Source organism: Rattus rattus, chromosome 1 (genome assembly GCF_011064425.1).
Source record: "Rattus rattus isolate New Zealand chromosome 1, Rrattus_CSIRO_v1, whole genome shotgun sequence".
Classification (NCBI taxonomy): Eukaryota; Metazoa; Chordata; class Mammalia; order Rodentia; family Muridae; genus Rattus; species Rattus rattus.
Genome location: NC_046154.1, coordinates 120909865 through 120932833, shown reverse-complemented (window position 1 = coordinate 120932833; position 22969 = coordinate 120909865). Strand labels below are relative to the sequence as shown.

The 22969-nt window shown below is 39.5% G+C and overlaps 1 protein-coding gene across 4 annotated transcripts in view; it reads left to right on the top strand.

Annotated features, from left to right (window-relative positions):
• Fbxl4 (F-box and leucine rich repeat protein 4) overlaps nt 1–22969 on the top strand; it is an 83291-nt gene that overhangs the window by 47958 nt on the left and 12364 nt on the right. For 3 of the 4 annotated variants that reach the window (XM_032905178.1, XM_032905193.1, XM_032905185.1), the window contains one exon: nt 17431–17502. The exons of the other annotated variant lie outside the window; for it this stretch is intronic. In XM_032905178.1, the coding sequence (XP_032761069.1) occupies nt 17431–17502 (72 nt within the window). The remainder of the gene's footprint in view (nt 1–17430; nt 17503–22969) is intronic. 4 annotated transcript variants of the gene reach the window in all.

Here is a 22969-nt window from a genome sequence, read left to right as displayed (position 1 = left end):
GATTAGGTATGATCTCTCCACTTTTATTATTTTTATTCACTTTATATTCCGAACAGTGTCCCCTCTTCAAATTCTGCCTCTGACAGTCCTTCCCCCATCTCCTTTCCCCTTTCCCTTTGAGAGAATAGAGGTTCACCTGTGTAATTCCCCCCACAGTGGTACATCAAGTCCCTGCAGATCTAAGCACCTTTTCTCTCGCTGAGGCTACAAGGTAGCCCAGTTGAGGGAATTGATTCTAAGTACAGGCAAAAGCATTAGGGATTGCCCCACTCGCATTGTTCAGAGCCCACATGAAGACCTAGCTACACATCTAACATGTACATGTTGGGGTCCTAGGTCCAGTCCACAAATGCTTTTGGTTGGTGGTAGAGTCTCTGAGAGCCCCAAGGATCCAGGTTGACTCTGTTGGTCTTCATATGGAGTTCCTCTCCCTTTTGGGGCTCTCAGTCTTTCCCCCCACTCCTCCATTAGAGTCCCCGTTCTCCATCCAGTATTTGGCTGTGGTCTCTGCATCTGTCTGAGTCAGCTGCTGGGTGGAAGCTCTCAGGACAGCCATTTTGGATCCTGTCTGCAAGCATAACAGAGTATCGGTACTAGTGTCAGAGACTGGTATTTGCCCATGGGGTGGTTTTCTAGTTAGGCCTGTTACTAGTTGGCCATTGCCTCAGTCTTTGCTCCATCCCTTGTCTCCCTGCATTTCTGGTAGGCAGGGTAAGTTTTGGGTTGAAAGTTTTATGGGTAGGTTGGTGTTCCTATCGCTCCATGAGGGTTCATGCCTTCCGCTGCTTTGAGTCTCAGCTAAGGCCAGCACCATTGTTTTTTGGGAGCCTCCCCTATCCCAGGTCTCTGGCATCTACTAGAGATGCTCCACCCTCCCCCACATCCCTGCCAGCTGTAGATTCCATTCATTTCCATGGCCATCTGGCCATCTCCCCTGTCTCTCCCCACACCTGATCCCGAAACCCACACATTCCCCTCCCCATCAGCTCTCCCACCCAGTTCCTTCCCTTCATCTGCCTCTTACAACTGTTTCAGTCCTACTTTTAAATATAATCAAGCATCCTCCTTGCTTGGAGCTTCCTTCTTGTTTAGCTTTTTTGGATCTGTGGAGTATAGCGTGGGTATCCTGTATTTTATGGCTAATATCCACTTATAAGTGGATACCATATATATCTGTCTGAGTCTGGGTTGCCTCACATAGGATTATATTCACAATTTCAATACATTTGCCTGTATGATGTCTTTGTTTTTAATAACTAAATAGTATTCCATTGTGTAGATGGAATAGTTTCTTTATCCATTCTTTAGTTAAGGGACATCTAGGTTGCTTTCACGTATTTCATTTTTTTTTTTACAAATAAAGCGGCTATGAACATAGTTAAGCAAGTGTCCTTGTGGTATAATGGGGTATCTTTTAGGTATATGCCCAGGAATGGCATAGCTAGGTCTGGAGGTAGAACTATTCCCAGTTTTCTGAGAAAGCATTAAATTGGTTTCCAAAGTGGTTATACAAGTTTGCATTCCCACCAGCAATGAAGGACTGTCTCCCTAGCTCCTCATCCTCACCAGCATGTGCTATCACTTAAGTTTGTGATCTTAGCCATTCTGACTGGCGTACAATGAAATTTCAGCATTATTTAATATGTATTTCCTTGATAACTAAGAACTTTGAACATTTCTTTGAATTTTTTCTTTAACTCTGTATCCCATTTTTATTTGGGATATTTTGGTTCTTGGTGTCTAACTTCTTAAGTTCTTTATAAATTTTGGATATTAGCCCTCTGTCAGATGTAGGGTTGGTAAAGATCCTTTCCCAATCTGTAGACTGCCATTTTGTCCTGATCACAGGGTTCTTGCCTTACAGAGAAGCTTTTCAGTTTCATGAGGTCTCATTTATCAATCATTGATTTTTGAGCCTGAGCCATTGGTGTTTTGTTCAGGAAGTTGTCTCCTATACCAGTGACTTCAAGGCTATTCCCCACTTTCTGTTTTATTAAGTTTAGTGTATCCAGTTTTCCATTGAGGTCATTGATCCACTTTGGACTTGAGTTTTGTGCCGGGTGATAGTTATAATCTGTTTGCATTCTTCTACATGCAGACATCTAATTCAACTAGCCCCGTTTGTTAAAGATACTTTCTGTTTTTCATGGTATAGTGTTGGCTTCTTTGTCAAAAATCAAGTGTCCACAGGAGTGTGGGTTTATTTCAGGGTCTTTGATTTGATTCCATTGATCAACCTATCTCTTCCTATACTGATATCATGCAATTTTTATTAGTATTGCTCTGTAGTACAGCTTGAGGTCAGGGATGATGATACCTCCAGAAGTTCTTTTATTATTCAGGATTGTTTTAGCTATCCTGAGTTTTTTGTTTTTCCATATGTAGTTGAGAATTGCTCTGTCAAGTTCTATAAAGAATTGTGTTGGAATTTTGATGGGGATTGCATTGAATCTGTAAATTGCTTGTGGTAAGATGACATTTTCACTATGTTAATCCTAAAGATCCATGAGCATGGGAGATCTTTCCATCTTCTGATATCTTCCTCAGTTTTTTCCTTTAGTGACTTGAAATTTTTGTCATATAAGTCATTCACTTGTTTGGTTAGAGTTAAACCAAGATTTTTTATATTATTTGTGGCTATTGTAAAGGGCGTTGTTTCCCTAATTTCTTTCTCGGTCATTTATCATTTGTATTAAGGAGGGTTATTGATTGTTTTTGAAATGATTTTTTTGTCAGATGAGAAGATGGTCCTGAGTACCACTGTTGAAGTGGTCTGTGGAAAAAAGCAAGTCATCAGTTGTATGGATGTAAAATTGTCAACTGTCTTTTCTTAAATAGGATTATCTATTCTGAATGCCCTGTTTTCATTCTTGTATTTACTGTATATGATATATATACACAACTTGTTAATATCTATTCTTGGTGATATATTTTATATGACTGTGTAATTTAGATTAATAAGCCATAGTTATTTTAAAAAGACAAGCAAAACCATACTTTATTGGTCAGTGTACTATATAGTCTGAGATCCTTCAAATGGGATAATGCCTCAGTTCTAAATTTTCTGATTATTTCACTTTAAGAACAAATGTAATATACATAACTATTAAAAATACCTTTGAAAAAATAAGGTGAAATCAAACTTTCAGGGTATCTTACAATTATGGTGATTTGTGAAAGTAAACTTTTGAAATGCTCTGTATTCACATGACCTAATTGTCAATGAATCTTTAGTCTATTATTTTCTTAAATTTTCTGAAAGAGACTGATGCACTGACTATAAGTTTTTAAAGTGTGACTTGCGGGATTGAGATCTCCTGTCTAGAGTGGACATTTATATTTGCATATTGAAGTCTAGATAGTGCCAGTTCGAGTTTCTCCCACTTACTTAAATATGGATGTAAACTCATTCACTGTATGGATGCATTACATAAGGTCTAGATAGTACCTTATCTTACTTACCTAGTTTTTGGGGAGTTATCAGTTAAATTAATAATTTTTATGTTGTCTATATAAAAAAATAGATATTTATTTAGCTAAAGTCCATGCATAATAAAATTTGAAAATGATGTTATTTTAGTAATATAAATGGTAGAATCAAAACTGAGAAACTTCCCCAGACCGTTTCTCTTTACTGCTTCTCCCATATATTTAAGCTCTGCCCATGCCTTCCTCATTTGGGATCTCCACCAGAGTCCTCACAGACACCAAGTAGAGCTTGTGAAGAAGGAAGTTTCTTTTTCGTCAGTCTGCAAACACCTTCCTTCTTTATTTTTTTTTAACTATGTTCGCAAATTTTTTATTTTTTTAAATCTTTTCACAAATGCAGGCAAAAAAATGTTTAACCTGAAAAATGACTCAAAATAACTGCACATCTTACCACCCCACTAGCTTCTCTCAGAACCTCTCACCTGATTCACTATAATGGCCACCTATTAAGTCCCTTTGCTTCTTTTTTTTTTTAACCCCACTTCGTTCTCCATACAGTGCAGAGTGATCCATTTCACATGTATGACAATGCCAGGGCATGTTTCTCCCTGCTTAGAAGCTTACAGTTCTTCTTCAGCCCTTACAAATAAGTCTCTGCCTTCATCCCTTACTTCTTGTCTTTTTTTCCCCAACATAATATTTTCATTGATTACTTGGGAATTTCACATAGTGCACCCCAATCATGCTCACTTCCCAGACCTCCTAGGCACATCCCATAGTGAAAGATTTGCCACTTCCTTTCACACACACATCCTTTGTATGGCTTAATGATGTTGGGGGATGGAAATAAGCAGAGACAAAGAAGGCAGTTAGGTGACTGGTCTCTCTTAACTGTCTACATAATCAGCAGCAGCATGTTCAGACGCTAGGATCTGATTTCAAATGCACCTCATTACCCTGAAGGGGATGAAGGGGGAAAAGATGAGCTTTCTTGGAGAGGTCGTTTCATTTTTAAAGGGCCAGACATTGCACGCTGCAATGCTGAATCGCTTCAGTTAACATTCTCAGTATGATGTCCAGGCTGTCTTTGAACTCCTGGACTCTGGGAGGCTTTTTGTCTCATTTCCTGAGTAACTGGAATTACAGATATGCACCACCGTGCCTCCTCAACCTTTACCCTGCAAAACAGAAAATAAGCAAAAGTCAGTAATACAATAGTGACTCTATTATACAGTATTGGTGCTACAGGTCAAATTATGATAAGAGAAAGTCATATTTTATGTTTCTATGTGATCCATATTAATAAGTCTAATATGTTTGTGTAATTTATGTATAACTGTGTGTATAACAAAGACTTAGAGGGCTTTGGAGACATGTTTTAGTTCCAAAATTTGACAAATTTTGTGATGTGTTTTGTTTGATTTGCCAGATACTCTATAAATATTGAACTTTCTGACCATTCCAGTGAGAGTAGGTGGTGCTTCCATTTCCTAGATGATGAAATTGAAGTGTTAGAAGATATGGCCCAAAACAATATTTACATTCAGATTTGAACTCAGATCTGCTAACTATGCTAATATAGATAAATTTGTAGAAATACATAAGATCTTAGGAAAAATTACTCTAAAAGCTTGGCTGCTTCTATTGTAAATACTGGAATCTCCTTACCACTTACTCTTGTTCTGATCTCTCCATTAAGAGGGTCCTACAGATAAGTCTGCCTTTCCTGGAGCAGTCTGGGTTACTGTGATCAGTTTGAGCATGTTTATTTATTTATTTATTTTTTTGAAAAAGCTGTGTGGAGTGGGGAGTCAGGATGGAATGACGGATATCTCAGTAAGGATGCCATCCTGTTGCTAAGCAGCGGGCAAGAAAACCAAGAGTGCTTTTTAAAAGTTGGACTTATAAATGGAACACCTGCATCCAGTTTTGATTGCCTCGCTTCAAGAATGATAGAGCATAAATTGAAAGAATCTGAAGAAGTGAAAAAACTGATTATAGGTTTTGTGGGGAACTAGTATATGTCAGTAATCCACAAGTATGGCTCCGCAGCTGTTTACCAGCATAGTAGGCTGTGTCAACAGTTTCAAGGACACCTCTGCCTACATCTTGATGAACTAGCATGCAAGAAAAGTAGTTGATCTTCACTGCTGTTGGAGAAGAGAGTGCCTGTTTTCTTTTTCATGTGCCACATTAATCTGCAAAGTAAAACCTCATACCAGCCTATTGGTAAAAGTGCCTTGATTTTTTTTCTCCAGAAGAGACATGTGAAGTGACTCTCAGAAGCAGTGTGGTTTGTTTTGGTGCCATAACTTTGCTTTCTGGCATATAGATATGGTGGTCTCCTAACTGCTTTTTACCGACTTTTAAAACATACAGTGTGCTGGCAGGCACAGTTCAGCTAACAAACAGCCACTGCCTATAAAGCCAAGTAAGGGAATGGCCTCTCTCTTAGCAGAGCCAATGCCGATGGCTAACTCAGGAGTTGAGATTAGTAGGAAGAAATAATTTTGTCTGCCTGTGTTGACTAATGCAGGCTGCCATTAGCTGTCATCTCAAATGTTGTCTATTTCAGTGGGTTAGTTTAACTAGTGAACATGAGGCAGAGGGATAGTATAATTTGACCCCATTTGGTGGCATTCTTTGGTGAAGGTTTACTTAAATCCTAGTCCCATTCCAGTTTGCTCTCCACTGCTGTGATGAACACCATAATCAAAAGTAACTTGCTTGGCGTATGCATCCCATTCACAGCCCATCTTTGAGAGAAGTCGGGGCAGGGCCTGAACCTGGAACCTGGCAGCAGGAACTGACACAGAAGCCATGGAGGAAGGTTATTTACTGGTTTTTTGCCATGTCGCACTCAGTTTCTTTCTTAGACAACCATGACCTCGCGCACACACACACTGGGCTGGGTCCTCCCATATCATTCTTTAATCAAGAAAATGTCCCAGAGACTTGCCTGCAGGCCAGTTTGTTAAGGGCAATGCCATGATTGAGAGTACTAATGTGATAATGAATATGAGGATAAAGGTAGCAGCCAATCTTGTAGTCCTTGATAGGTCTCCAAGCCAGAATACATCTGTACTCTACTCTCCTGATTGGCCTTGTAAAAGTTGTGAACAAAGCACTGAGGCTTTAGGTAGCACTTGTTTTGTGTTACTGAAGTGAGTAGGTTATCCTGGTCGGGGTCACAGGGCCTGATTAGTCACTACAGTGAGAAGGGAGGTTAGCTCTTGGTTACAGATTCACTGACCATAGGCATAACCATGACCAGAAGCCAAGTGTAAGAAATTTCAAAACATCTGGCCAGGAGAGGACACTAGTAGAGGTAACTAATCAGCTCATTGTAGTAGTTAATTGTCAGCTTGGCAGATTCTAGATTCCACTGGGAGATGGGACTCTGAACAAAGCTGTGGGGATTTCTTGGTTGTGTTAATTGAGGTGAGAAGACTTGCCCACGTTGGGTGATGCCCTTCCCTGGTTGGGATGCTGGACTAAAATAATGGAGAAAAATAACAAAGCAGCAGCAGCATTCATCTTTCTCTGCTTCCTGATTGTCGCTTTTGTTTATGACTAGCTATTTGAAGTTCCTACTGCCTTGAGTTACCTGTTTTCTTAGGGCTTCTCTTGCTGTGATGAAACACAGTGACCAAAAGCAACCTGGGGAGAAGGAGTTTATTTCAGGTGAACTTCCAGGTAACAGTTCATCATTAAGAGAAGTCAAACTTCAATTCAAGCAGGAACCAGTAAATAAGAATTGCAACAAAAACTCTGCTTCCTGACTTACTCCATATGGCTGCTGAGCCTACTTTCTTATACAACACATGACCACTTGCCCAGGGATGACACGGCCCATAGTCATCTGGGCCTTCTCACATCAATCATTAATCAAGAAAATGTCCAACAAACTCATATATTCCAGTTTAGTTGAAGCATTTTGTCAATTTCAATTCCCTCTTCTCAGATGACTCTGGCTTTTGTCAAGTTAGCAAAAAATTAATCAGGACACCTGCCATGATAAACTATATCCTTGTAGTGTGAGTAGGAATAAGCCCTTTCTCCCTTATTGCATTATTCAAGTGACTGAAAAAGAAACTAAGGTACAGATTCTCTCATTGGTGTGTATTAAGAACAAACAAATGAAAAGATGTTTGGCGAGGATGGAAGGTATACTGAAAGTTGTGTGAATTAAAGTTCTTAAGACATCAACCTAAACAAGGCTGATGTCTTTTTTATTGTGAGCATATTGGAGCTTTTGGTCTAATATCCACTTATCAGTGAGTGCATACCACCATTCACAATAGTCACAAATAATATAAAATACCTTGGTCTGACTCTAACCAAGCAAGTTAAAGATCTCCCATGCTCATGGATTGGCAGGATTAATATAGTAAAAATGTCCATTTTACCAAAAGCGATCTACAGATTCAATGCAATCCCCATCAAAATTCCAATCCAATTCTTCATAGAGTTAAATACAGCAGTTTTCAAATTCATTTGGAATAACAAAAAACCCAGGATAGCTAAAACTATCCTCAACAAGAAAAAGACTTCCGGGGGAATCACTATCCCTGAACTCAAGCAGTATTACAGAGCAATAGTGATTAAAAACTGTATGGTATTGGTACAGAGACAGGCAGGTAGATCAGTGGAATAGAATTGAAGACCTAGAAATAAACCCACATATGTATGGTCACTTGATCTTTGACAAAGAAGCTAAAACCATCCAATGGGGAAAAAAATAGCATTTTTAGCAAATGGTGCTGGTTCAACTGGAGGTCAGCATGTAGAAGAATGCAAATGGACCCATTCTTATTGCCCTGTACAAAGCTTAAGTCCAAGTGGATCAAGGACCTCCACATCAAACGAGATGCCCTTACTAATAGAAGAAAAAGTGGGCAAGAATCTCAATTACATGGGCACTAGGGAAAATTTCCTGAACAAAACACCAATGGCTTATGCTCTAAGAGCAAGAATCAACAAATGGGACCTCAAACAACTGCAAAACTTCTGTAAGGCAAAGGACACAGATATTAGGACAAAACAGCAACCAACAGATTGGGAAAAGATATTTACCAATCCTACATCTGATAGAGGGCTAATATCCAAAATATACAAAGAACTCAAGAAGTTAGACTCCAGAGAGCCAAATAACCCTATTAAAAAATGGGGTACGGAACTAAACAAAGAATTCTAAGTTGAGGAATATCGAATGGCTGAGAAGTGCCTAAAGAAATGTTCAACATCCTTACTCATCAGGAAAATGCAAATCAAAACTACCCTGATATTTCACCTCATACCAGTCAGAATGACTAATATCAAAAATTCAGGTGACAGCAGATGCTGGAGAGGATGTGGAGAAAGAGGAACACTCCTCCATTGTTGGTGGGATTGCAGACTGGTACAACCATTCTGGAAATCAGTCTGGAGGTTCCTCAGAAAATTGGACGTTGAACTACCTGAGGACCCAGCTATACCTCTTGTGGACATATACCCAAAAGATGCTCCAACATACAACAAAGACACATGCTCCACTATGTTCATAGTAGCCTTATTTATAATAGTCAGAAGGTGGAAAGAACCCAGATGCCCTTCAGCAGAGGAATGGATACAGAAAATTTGGTACATCTTCACAACACAGCACTATTCAGCTATCAAAACCTATGACTTCATGAATTTCATAGGCAAATGGATTGAACTAGAAAATATCATTCTGAGTGAGGTAACCCAATCACAGGAAAACACACATGGTAGGTACTCTCTGATAAGTGGATATCCACACACCACTCACCACATGAAGCTCAAGAAGAAGGATGACCAAAGTGCAGATGCTTCATTCCTTAAAAGGGGGAACAAAATGTTCATAGGAGGGGATGTGGAGGCAAAGTTTAGAGCAGAGACTGAAGGAACAGCTATTCAGAGCCTGCACCACCTGTGTATACAGCCCATGTATAGACAGGCACCAAAACTAGATAAGATTAATGAAGCTAAGAGGTGCATGTTGACAGAAACTGGATATAGTTCTCTCCTGAGAGGCTCAGTCAGAGCATGTCAAATATAGAGGCGATTGCTAGCAGCAAACCATTGAACTGAGAACAGGAAACCCATTAGAGGAATTAGAAAAAGGACTGAAAGAGCTGGAAACCCCATAAGAACAATACCAAAGAACCAGAGCTTCCAGGGACTAAACCACTACCCAAAGACTATACATGGACTGACCCATGGCTCCAACTGCGTATGTAGCAGAGTATGGCCTTGTCAGGAGACAAGAAGGAGAAGGCCTTGATCTTGCCAAGGTTGGACCCCCTGCCCCTCCAATGTAGGGGAATGTCGGGAGTCGGAAACAGGGGGTGGATGGGGACATGAACACTCTTATAGATGAAGGGGAGGGGAATAGGATAGGGAGCTTATGTCCAGGAAACCAGGAAAGGGAATAACATTTGAAATGTAAATAAAAAATCCAATAAAAGAAAAAAAGAAAAAAAAATCCTACCGTTGTGTAATTAGCCATGTCTTTTTTTTTTTCTGCTGCAATTCTGTGATTTCATTCATATGAGTTGTAAAAAAAGTTGATCAGTTTACTCATCTGTAAGGAAAGATGAATTCAAGTTTTTACGGTGGGCAAGATTTACCATGGTGGAGTAAGTTCTGATTGGAGAGAGTTAAGCAAGACAGATGTGGAAGTACGTAGTTGTAGATTGTACTTCTATATACATACAGGTTATTGGAATGTGGCAAGCATCTGAATTTTGTGCTGAAATTGGTGCTTTAAATTCTGAGCCTCTGATTTAGAGTAGTTGTGTGTGCATGTCCGTAGTTAGGTTTACAGAACAGTTTTTTTTTCTCAAACGCCTGGGTAAGCTTTATTTATATAATTTATGATCTTTAATCAGAAGTATGTCTTTTCCACCACAATATTGATTGATCTTAAAATTCAGTTTGTAAAAGCTAATATTTTGAGTTTGTGATTATGTTATGTATTTGAAGTGTATAAAAAGAATAATTTGTAGTAGATAGCTTATAGGAAGCCTGTTAAACAAATTTAAATATTTATCCCTTCTTCAAATTTACGGGTTTGTTACTCAAAGCTAAAAAAGTTCAGAGAAATTCACGTGTATGTGTGAATTTTAAGCTGAATGACTGTGTTCTTATGATTTCTTCAAGGATATCTGCATCTAAATTTATGAGTTTTCATTTGATGAATATACTTTAATAAAATCCAAATTTATTACTTGGAAATTTCTCTGAATTGTTTGGGATATATTATGATCAGTGAAATGACACTCGTTTGTGATCACAGAGTGTCATTAGTCCATATTTTAGGCGGTCTCTGTTTTTAATACATAAATTTGCCCCTTTATCAATATGCTTTCTAGGAATCATGTTTTAAAGCTGAGAATACTGATTTGAATTCAACATTCCAATATCGAATTTGTTATTGAAGGTTGTATTTTTTTTGTTACAGATAAGCAACAATTAATTTTTAACACCAAGCTAAAAGGGGGGAGTGTCAACTAGTATAACAATTGTAAGCCTGCATCACCATATTAAAGGAAACAAAATGTACCGAATACATCCATTGAGAATGTGCATGGTATTCCTAGGTAACTCTACTAAGCCATAAAGCTAGACTTTCTGAAAGTTATGTAAGTGTAAATGTCATCGTAGGTGGCATTTCTTGAAAAACTGTCAGTGAAGATTTGAACCCATACCTCCTTTTACCTGCTAATAAATGTCTTGTAACAGAGTGCCATTAGTAATAGTTCTCTGTAACTGCATGAGACTTCATGTCTGCTTACACCATTGAAGTTGCATGTTTGATAAGGAACCATTGCAACATCTGACTGTTCGGAGGCCTCACTGAGAACGCTATTAGTGAATGTGCTGAGGAAACAAGAGGGAGGCAGCCATGAACTGAGGCTGAGAAGGAGCCCTCACACTGTCACACTAGAATATGGTGTTTTGTCGTGATTCCTACACAGTCAGGGACCTTGAGTCCATGAGCATGCATGATGTGGTTTTTGCCTAATTGCATTTTGTTTTGTTTTTCTTTCTGTTCACAACCTTTTGCATTGTCATTTACTCCTTTACTTTTTATTGTACCGATAGTCATGTGATTGGCATGAATATTTAATTACTTTTTTTTATAATTTGACACTACGTTATGAAACTATATAGGGAACAATGCTGGGCCATTGAATTGTGAAGCTGCTGATTTTAGGTTTTAGGTAGAATGTAGAATGCGTTCTTTTCTGAACATATAGTAGATGACACCATTTTCTCAGAGTACAGTTTGATCATTTTGCATGGTTCCAAGCACTCCTTAACATACTTTTTCTCATAATAATTTGACTAGAGTTTGAAAATTATAAACTCATTTAAAAGAGAACATGATGCCTTGTATTTTTAAAGCTACTATTTAAACTATTTTAAGTTATATGTGCATACATTAAGTAAGTTTTGCAGAAGCATCCAATAGAATTTGTGGACTTAGAGTTCTAAAGGGTACTTAGAGCCTTAAAAAGAGTTTTATAAAACTTTTACTTTGGACTGTCGAATGTCTTTATTACAAATTCTCTTTATGTAGTTTCATTCTCCTGTTGGTATGTTATAGATATACAGAAATGTTGCAAGTAGTTACTATTGTAGAATTGTTTTCAGAGATTAAATATTTTAGATCAATGGTTCTCAACCTTCCTAATGCTGAGAACCCTGAATACATTTCCTAATGTTGTGGTGACCCACAGGATCAAATTATTTTCATTGCTACTTTCTAACTGTAATTTTGCTACTGTTTGAATCATAATGTAAGCATCTGTGTTTTCCAATAGTCTTAGGTGACTACTGTGAAATGGTTGTTCAGCTACCCAAAGGGCTGGTGACCCACAAGTTGAGAATCATTGTATTAGATACCATAGGTCTATGTTCTTCACCATAGGCAATTAACTATATCACTGTGATAACATCTACAGACAGTGCTGAAATTATTCCTGTAGAACTGTATTTACAAAAACATCTAGCAAGGTAGAGTTTTCCTGTGAGTTGTAGCTTGCCAACTCTTACCCTAAATGGCCGAGTCTCCCAAAATCTGATCTTCTTAATGAACAGTTAGTTTCTTTTCCTTGCTTTGACATTAGCCTCATTCTAAATATGAGGACATAGACAAAGACTGTTGTGTAATTATTCTGTGAGGACATGTGTTTACTGGATGTGGAGAGATTGTAAGCTGATACCACAGATACAGTCCTTTAACCTAGGCTTGTTACCACTTTGCCGTGGGGAGGGAACACTGGGAATCGGGGCATTTACATTTGCTGTTTCCCTGTTGTATTCAGGCCTCTGGTTTGTCTGTTTTAGCTCCTCACAGCGTTAGTCCCTCACAGCATCTCTTCCTTCCTCATCGTCCTTATCCTTCTACATTGCAGTCCTCCTTTCATCTCATATCTCTCAGCAAAGATGAATGAGGTCCTTAAACAGGAAGCCTTTTCTGTTCTATGATAGTTCCTTTTGAAAGCCAGAATAAAAATGATAGTTTTCTCTATTATTTATAACTTTTGTAATTTCCAATTTAATGTGAACACTGGTTAAATTTTTGTAAAATATTTGCCAAAGTACATATATTCAGACATAATTTTTTTCTATATTTTAAAGTGACTTCAAACACTCAGCCCTAAATGGGTGTCTCCATCAAATCCTTCCTCTCAGAGTTCAGGGAACCTCTAGGAAGAGTAGGTGCAAAGAGTAAAGGCCAGGGCGGATAGAGGACGCCAAGAAAACAAGGCCCTCTGAGTCAGCATGAGCAAAGGCCTAATGACTCACAGAGACGGGAGCAGCATGCACGGGGCTTGCAGCAGATCTTCTCAGTGGATCTCGGTCTCCAGTCTAATGTTGTTAGGGCTTCCTGAGTGTGCCCACAAGTGGGGCTCAGGTTCCTGTGCCTTCTCTTTCTTACTGTTGCTGATTATTCATCTTCTTCCTCCTTGATGTGCAGTTTCTGTTTTATATTATTTTATTTTATTTTTTTAAATGAATGAATAAATGAAAACCGACCCAGGAGGGTGAAAGTTAACGATTAAACTGGCATTTACATCTGCTGGGAGAAGTGGAGCGTCACTGGGTACATCACCCAGGGCAGGCTTCATGTTCAGGAGTACTTGGCCAACCAACAGTGGACAACATAGTTTTTTGGTTTTTTTTTTTTTCTGTGTGGTTTTATTAGTTACAGTTTGATGAGTTTCATTTTGTTTTCTTGGTTAATTTGGAGTTTTGTTTGTTTTTTGAGAAAGAACTTTAAGTTGAATGGGGAGGAGCTGGAAAGACTTGGGGAAGGGAAAGAATATAGTCAGAATATATTTAAACTTAAAGATTGTTTTATATAATAAACTATAATTAAGAAGGGGGATTTTGTTGAAAGAGTGCATTAGGATGTTTCTAGATTAAACTCTTGGTTAGAGGTGTGTTGGGCAGGATGAAGAGATGTCTGGCTTAGAAGAGCATTTAACTTAAAGGGCAAAGAGCACTTGCTGCTCTTGCAGAGGGCCTTGGATTCGATGGCTCACAACCTCTGCTAACACAATTTCAGGAGAGCCAGTGCCCTCTTCTGCCTTCCACAAATACCAGGCTCACTTGTAGTGTATATACATACATTCAAACTTATAATAAAAATAAATTAGCATAAAGTAAGTAATAAATAGTTTTTTTAATGAGTTAGGAAGATGAGCTGTTAGGCTTGTGCCTTACAGTTCCAGTGTCTTCCTAGAGCATCACCACTAGAGAAAGGTTGGGAGGATTGTAAGAGCGGGAGGTTGTGGAAGACTGCTCTGAAGCAGCGACTTCTGCTTACACAGACCCTTTGTGCTCAGCAACTCCGGCAGTATGGTTCCTGACAGAACCCGTACAAGAGTGAGAAATAGTTAATCAGTGTAGATAGAGAAGTGACTCAAAAAGTCTCCCTCTTAACTGAGGTGCTGTTGGCAGGTGATGGTTGCTGTGGGAGGGCCAGTTTTCTTTGAGAATTTGGCCCTATTTTGTGGATATTTTCCAATAGACGGCCTGCACACAGGCAAGCCATATAGGCAGGTAATTTGATTTAATGCATTCATCTCCAAGTTCATCTCAAACAATTCCAAGAGAATATTACTGTCCAATCCTGGGTTTGGATACTCAGATCTGAGTGATGGTGAGTCTCCAGGCTGTTGAATGAGAGTCTTAGAGAAAGGATTCACGTCCGCACAGATAGATCCAAAAGGACCATAGTCTATGTGTTATGGTCAGAACTGAACTAAGTTTCCTGCTGGCTTTACAGTGTCCACATGACTCATTCAGAGTGGGACCTCCACACCCTTTTCTAATAGAAGTCTTGGTCCTAGAAAGAAGTCCTGATCTTAGAGAGGAGCTATCCAAGAAACATTAAGAAATAAAAAGTAGGGGTAAGGAGTGAGTTTCCAAGAAGTGAATGAAAACACCTATAAAAACAAGCTGGAACTGGGTGTGGTGGTGCACAGCCCAGCACTCGGAAGGCAGAGACAGCAGAGCTCTTTGAGGCTAACCAGATGTGCATAGCAAGTTCCAGGAGAGCCAAAACTACACAGTGAGACACCGTGTCAGACAAAACCTAGAAATTAACAATATAAACAACAAGGCTATATAACAAAAACACATACTTGTAAAATGAACTGATTTGAAGTCTAGGACATAAGCGATTCCTTTTTGGAATTTTAAAATGCATAAATGAGATAAATTCCAAATTGTATACAAAGAATGAATTGCTGAATTAGCACAGTTTGAGGAATCTGTTCATCAGGTGCTGCTATAAATTTATGTTTTTAATCCTCAAAGGGAACCCTGTTCACTTAATAAATGCCATACTCACTCTATCAATCACTGTATTATTCATATCATTATGTATCAGTTACTCCAAAACAAACTACATTTATCATCTCGCTCAGGTCTATGACTTGGTGTTCCTCGTGGTAGTTTTGACTCCAAGGGAGCCCAAAGAAGGCCTCATGGGAGACTGCAGCAGGTTTTCAGCTGGGGTTCTGTCCATCTCAAAGCTGTGTCCAGAGAACCACCTGCCAGGCTCGCTCCCCGGGAACCTGCAGAATTCCTCAGACCTTAGGTCTCTCTCTTTCTTTTGTTCTGTTCAAGCCTTAAACTGATTAGATGCACACTAGGGAGGGCAGTCTGCTCCATCCACTTATTTAGTCTTGCACAAGTGTAATGTTTGATCAAGTACCTGTGAACCCCGTGACTCCGTCATATCCCATCACCAGTCACCTCTGCTGCACACAGTTTGTTAAGAATGAGTCCCTCTGAAAGGAGGAAGTCAGCTCTGTGCCTGGAAGGCAAGTGTCTGTGATAATATGTGAACATATTTTTCAAACCACTGCAAACACTGGTACTTGGGAGAGTCTAGCATTTATTGAACAGAAGTTATAGAAGAAAGGAAGTAGGAGTGTCAGAGAATTAATATTGGAAGCGAAAATTACTATAGCTAGTACAGGCTCGTTAAAAAGACACAGTACATTAGTGAAGACAAATGTGATGTCATCGTACTGCTAGTTGGATAATATGGTGACCCTTAAAGTTAACCTGTCTTGATGTGGCCTGTCTAGTGTTCATTACGTAATATCATCTTACAAGTATCGCATTATATTAGAAACAAGGTATAAAACCAAGATAAACTTTTGTTTAGCTTTAAAAAATTAGTAGGGTAACAGAATGAAGTCTAGTATTTTCTAAAGGTTTTTGTAATTAGTATTTTATTTTGCTTTAAGTGATTTTATTTTTAGGAAGTACTTCATTACCACATTCCTATTGAGAATTATCTGGGGTTCCTTTTCCCTTTCTGAATACATATAAGATTTAATAATTTGTTTCAATTAAAAAGAAAGTTTGCCATGCACATCACATTTGAATAATTCTCTTCTAATAAAAGAGAAACTAAAATGTCTTTTTCCCTTTTTTATTTTTTACAGTTGTTGATGGTAGGCATGCCATGATTTGAATTGATACCTTAAATGTATTTTTAGGGGCTTGCAATATGGTCTCGTGGCTAAGAGCACTTGATGTGCAAGTATGAGAACTTAAGTTCAAGCATCTGTACCCATGTAAATGGCAGAGCACTGCCACATGTGCCTGGAACCCCAGCACTGGGTACAGCAAGGAGAAGGCAGGCAGATCCCAGGAGCTCCCTGACCAGCGACCCAAGCTGAAATGACAGTGACATTGAAATGACAGACCGTGTCTCAAAGGAGTGAGGTGGAGATCAGGGATAGAGAAGGAAAGTAGAAATCCTCTGGCCTCAGCTGTCTAGCATACCTTTGGATGTTTGGTAGTCAGACATTTTCATTGCAGAGGATAGATGGGATTAAATGGCAGAAACATGACTAGAAAGTGCATGTTAGATATGATTCCGTCAGCATCTGCTACTGACAGGTGCTCAATGGTTGTTGGTATCTTTGTCAGCAAAGAGAATCCTTTGACATTAAAGTCACCAGCTCAGCCCTGATTTGGGGTGACTCTATTGGCAGTTCCATCAGACTGCAGCTGATCAGTGAATGTCAGAGCTGCTGCTGCTCTTCAGAAGTGTCACCAGCCCCCTGGGGGCTGCTCCCCCCTCCCTGTCACTCCGGCTTGTACACTCTCTCTCTAGTTCTAGCTCTCGATCTCTCCCCCATTGCTCCTAAGCAGGCTCCAAATGCTTACCTGAGAAATAAACTGATAGGCCATGGGGAATACAGATGTCTTTAGACTATGTAAAACCGTACTAAGTGATGACTTACATGGAGACTGCTAATGATTACCTTGAAACCAAGCCAGTCAATGGTGGGAGCACCTGGGGACTCATTAAACGGCATTTGTGGACTCTGTAACCTAGGTTTTCAACTGTATTTCAGGAAAAGCAGTGACAGCCTTTAATGTCTAATTGACCCCTTCTCTTTGTTTCACGTTCATTCACTTTCCGCCTTTGCCTCTGATGTGCTCCCCCGATGGCAGCAAACAGCACTACTGAGCATTTTGAACTTCTGTGCAGAGCTTCAGCACCTCAGCCTGGGCAGCTGCGTGATGGTAAGCACGTGAAAATTCTTCATACTCAATGGCTTCCTTCTCTTTTTGTTCCCATGGGTGAGGTTTACCTGACCCACTCCACCATATACATCTCCATATACTTTTACCCCACATTCGAACTGTTTTCCCCCTTGAAGTGGAGGGTATGTCTTGAAGGACTTAACTTTATCACAAAACAGGACAGTGTAGTGTGGTGGAAAGAGCTCCGTCTCCAGCTGCTTACATTCTTCATGCTCTGGTGAGATTAATTCTCAGAAATAAATATGATAGATCATAGTGTGTTATTACTGTGCAGTTTTTTACTCCTTTGTCAGGTACAATACAAGATTGATTCCCTGTATTAGGACTCAGTGTGTTTCATTTGCTCTTTTTAAAATTTTGCTACTCTGAAATCCAGATGCCTGATTCTTAGATTAGAAAACTTCACTAGGCCTTTAAGACTTAAACTGTAGCTTTATGTCTATAGAAGAGGTAATGAGAAAAGGAACCTTTGTTTCATCTAAACTACATAATTACATGCTTTATGAATTATTCTGAGACTTAAGGGATAGTTGAACTGTTGGGATCTGTGTGTGCACATCTACACATGCACAGAAGTGAGTCTTCCTATGGAGTAATCCATTATTATATCCTCCAGTACCTACAACCAAAGCAGATATAAGAGATTTCCAGACTTGTCCAACATTGCAGCCACTTAGTAGCGAGCTGTAAATAAGATGGCAGTCAAAGAAATCTGGTATTCTAGTTTTGGATCCTAATTGGACATCTTTATAGTTTACCATTTGCTTCAAAGATGTCCAGAAAATGACAGTATAGCCTAGAGAAACCTTGTATTGGGATTATATAAGATAACATACAGAACATCTTGTGTTCTGTAATCCCAGTGCTTAGGTCTTATAAAGTGTAAGCATGGACTCAAATAGTCCCAGTTTCCAGGGCCAGTCTTTGGAACCCACTGGATTCACGTACTTGAGTCCAATTTTTACCTTTGTAAGCCATTTCGTAGTCTTCTTTGGAGCTCTCCTGTAGCTCCTCTGAAGGATCCCAGTGACTTGATGGCAGTTTCTATGACAACAGATCAGCTGCTTGACTCTTTACATATTGCTAGCCTACCCCACTAAGATTGGTAAGGGACCTATTTAATTTTACTCAAAATATTCTATTGTTTGTTATTACCACCCCACTCTTAAATTGGGGCATCATTTTCTGGGAAATTAGGCCTCTAGCCACAGGTTGTGTTGGAATTTGTGTGTGTGTGTGTGTGTGTGTGTGCGTGCGCACGCACATATGTACATAAATATTCATAGTTAAAATTACCTGTATTTTAATTCAGTGTTTCCTAAATTGATCTGTGCAAAATTAGCCCTGAAGAATTTTCAATTATAAAAGCGTTTACATATGAGAATAGAGCAAGGATTCCTAATCAAAATTAGGATGTGACACTAGTGTTTTCCCTATAAAGAAATTATTTGCCCAGAACCCGTGGGAGAGATACCTTACCTCCTGGTCAGGTGGGCACTCCTGAGGCTGCAGAGCGGAAGAGACCACCAACACTGCCCACCCCTGCCCACATCCCTGGCCCAAGAGGAAACTATACAAGGCCTCTGGGTTCCTGTGGGGGAGGGCCCAGGAGCAGCAGGAGCCCTGCCTGAGACACCGCCGGAACCTGAAGGAAACAGACCGGATAAACAGTTCTCTGCACCCAAATACCGTGGGAGGGAGAGCTAAACCTTCAGAGAGGCAGACACGCCTGCGAAACCAGAAGAGACTGCTCTCTGCACACATTACTGATTCCAGAGGAAAATACCGGAGGCCATCTGGAACCCTGGTGCACGGAGGCCCCCGGAAGAGGCGGCGAGATCTTCCTGGTTGCTGCCACTGCTGAGAGCCTGTGGGCAGAACCCCCTGAGCTAACTTGAGCCTCGGGACCACAGGTAAGACTAACTTATCTGCTGCAAGTGACCTGCCTGGTGAACTCAAGGCACAAGTCCACAGGAACAGCTGAAGACCTGTAGAAAGGAAAAACTACACGCCCGAAAGCAGAACACTCTGTCCCCATAACTGACTGAAAGGGAGGAAAACAGGTCTACAGCACTCCTGACACACAGGCCTATAGGACAGTTTAGCCACTGTCAGAAATAGCAGAACAAAGTAACACTAGAGATAATTTGATGGCGAGAGGCAAGCGCAGGAACCCAAGCAACAGAAACCAAGACTACATGGCACCATCGGAGCCCAATTCTCCCATCAAAACAAACATGGAATATCCAAACACACCAGAAAAGCAAGATCTAGATTCAAAATCATATTTGACCATGATGCTGGAGAACTTCAAGAAAGACATGATGAACTACCTTAGAGAACAAGTAGAAGCCTACAGAGAGGAATCGAAAAATGCCTGAAAGAATTCCAGGAAAACATAAATAAACAAGTAGAAGCCCATAGAGAGGAGACACAAAAAATCCCTGAAAGAATTCCAGGAAAACACAATCAAACAGTGGAAGGAATTAAAATGGAAATAGAAGCAATCAAGAAAGAACACAGGAAACAACCCTGATATAGAAAACCAAAAGAAGAGACAAGGAGCTGTAGATACAAGCTTTACCAACAGAATACAAGAGATGGAAGAGAGAATCTCAGGAGCAGAAGATTCCATAGAAATCATTGACTCAACTGTCAAAGATAATGTAAAGCGGAAAAAGCTACTGGTCCAAAACATACAGGAAATCCAGGACTCAATGAGAAGATCAAACCTAAGGATAATAGGTATAGAAGAGAGTGAAGACTCCCAGCCAAAGGACCAGTACATATCTTCAACAAAATCATAGAAGAAAACTTCCCAACCTAAAAAAGAGATACCCATAGGCATACAAGAAGCCTACAGAACTCCAAATAGATTGGACCAGAAAAGAAACACCTCCCCGTCATAATAGTCAAAACACCAAACGACAAAATAAAGAAAGAATATTAAAAGCAGTAAGGGAAAAAGGTCAAGTAACATATAAAGGCAGACCTATCAGAATCACACCAGACTTTTCGCCAGAAACTATGAAGGCCAGAAGATCCTGGACTGATGTCATACAGACCCTAAGAGAACACAAATGCCAGCCCAGGCTACTGTATCCTGCAAAACTCTCAATTAACATAGATGGAGAAACCAAGATATTCCATGACAAAACCAAATTTACACAATATCTTTCTACAAATCCAGCGCTACAAAGGATAATAAATGGTAAAGCCCAACATAAGGAGGCAAGCTATACCCAAGAAGAGGCAAGAAACTAATCGTCTTGGCAACAAAACAAAGAGAAGAAAAGCACACAAACATAACACATCCAAGTATGAATATAACAGGAAGCAATAATCACTATTCCTTAATATCTCTCAACATCAATGGCCTCAACTCCCCAATAAAAAGACATAGATTAACAAACTGGATACGCAACGAGGACCCTGCATTCTGCTGCCTACAGGAAACACACCTCAGAGACAAAGACAGACACTACCTCAGAGTGAAAGGCTGGAAAACAACTTTCCAGGCAAATGGTCGGAAGAAGCAAGCTGGAGTAGCCATTCTAATATCAAATAAAGTCAATTTTCAACTAAAAGTCATCAAAAAAGATAAGGAAGGACACTTTATATTTATCAAAGGAAAAATCCACCAAGATGAACTCTCAATCCTAAATATCTATGCCCCAAATACAAGGGCACCTACATACGTAAAAGAAACCTTACTAAAGCTCAAAACACATATTGCACCTCACACAATAATAGTAGGAGATTTCAACACCCCACTCTCATCAATGGACAGATCATGGAAACAGAAATTAAACAGAGACGTAGACAGACTAAGAGAAGTCATGAGCCAAATGGACTTAACGGATATTTATAGAACGCTCTACCCTAATGCAAAAGGATATACCTTCTTCTCAGCTCCTCATGGTACTTTCTCCAAAATTGACCATATAATTGGTCAAAAAACAGGCCCCAACAGGTACAGAAAGATAGAAATAATCCCATGCGTATATCGGACCACCACGGCCTAAAGCTGGTCTTCAATAACAATAAGGGAAGAATGCCCACATATACGTGGAAATTGAACAATGCTCTACCAATGATAACTTGGTCAAGGAAGAAATAAAGAAAGAAATTAAAAAACTTTTTAGAATTTAATGAAAATGAAGGTACAACATACCCAAACTTATGGGACACAATGAAAGCTGTAAAGAGGAAAACTCATAGCGCTGAGTGCCTGCAGAAAGAAACAGGAAAGAGCATATGTCAGCAGCTTGACAGCACACCTAAAAGCTCTAGAACAAAAAGAAGCAAATACACCCAGGAGGAGTAGAAGGCAGGAAATAATCAAACTCAGAGCTGAAATCAACCAAGTAGAAACAAAAGGACCATAGAAAGAATCAACAGAACCAAAAGTTGGTTCTTTGAGAAAATCAACAAGATAGATAAACCCTTAGCCAGATTAACGAGAGGACACAGAGAGCGTGTCCAAATTAACAAAATCAGAAATGAAAAGGGAGACATAACTACAGATTCAGAGGAAATTCAAAAAATCATCAGATCTTACTATAAAAGCCTATACTCAACAAAACTTGAAAATCTGCAGGAAATGGACAATTTCCTAGACAGATACCAGGTACCGAAGTTAAATCAGAATCGGATAAACCAGTTAAACAACCCCATAACTCCTAAGGAAATAGAAGCAGTCATTAAAGGTCTCCCAACCAAAAAGAGCCCAGGTCCAGACGGGTTTAGTGCAGAATTTATCAGACCTTCATAGAAGACCCTACCAATATTATTCAAACTATTCCACAAAATTGAAACAGATGGAGCACTACCAACTCCTTCTATGAAGCCACAATTACTTTTATACCTAAACCACACAAAGACCCAACAAAGAAAGAGAACTTCAGACCAATTTCCTTATGAACATTGACGCAAAAAATACTCAACAAAATTCTGGCAAACCGAATCCAAGAGCACATCAAAACAATCATCCACCATGATCAAGTAGGCTTCATCCCAGGCATGCAGGGATGGTTTAATATACGGAAAACCATCAACGGATCCATTATATAAACAAACTGAAAGAAGAAAACCACATGATCATTTCATTAGATGCTGAGAAAGCATTTGACAAAATTCAACACCCCTTCATGATAAAAGTCCTGGAAAGAATAGGAATCCAAGGCCCATACCTAAACATAGTAAAAGCCATATACAGCAAACCAGTGGCTAACATTAAACTAAATGGAGAGAAACTTGAAGCAATCCCACTAAAATCAGGGACTAGACAAGGCTGCCCACTCTCTCCCTACTTATTCAATATAGTTCTTGAAGTTCTAGCCAGAGCAATCAGACAACAAAAGGAGGTCAAGGGGATACAGATCGAAAAGAAGAAGTCAAAATATCACTATTTGCAGATGATATGATAGTATATTTAAGGATCCCA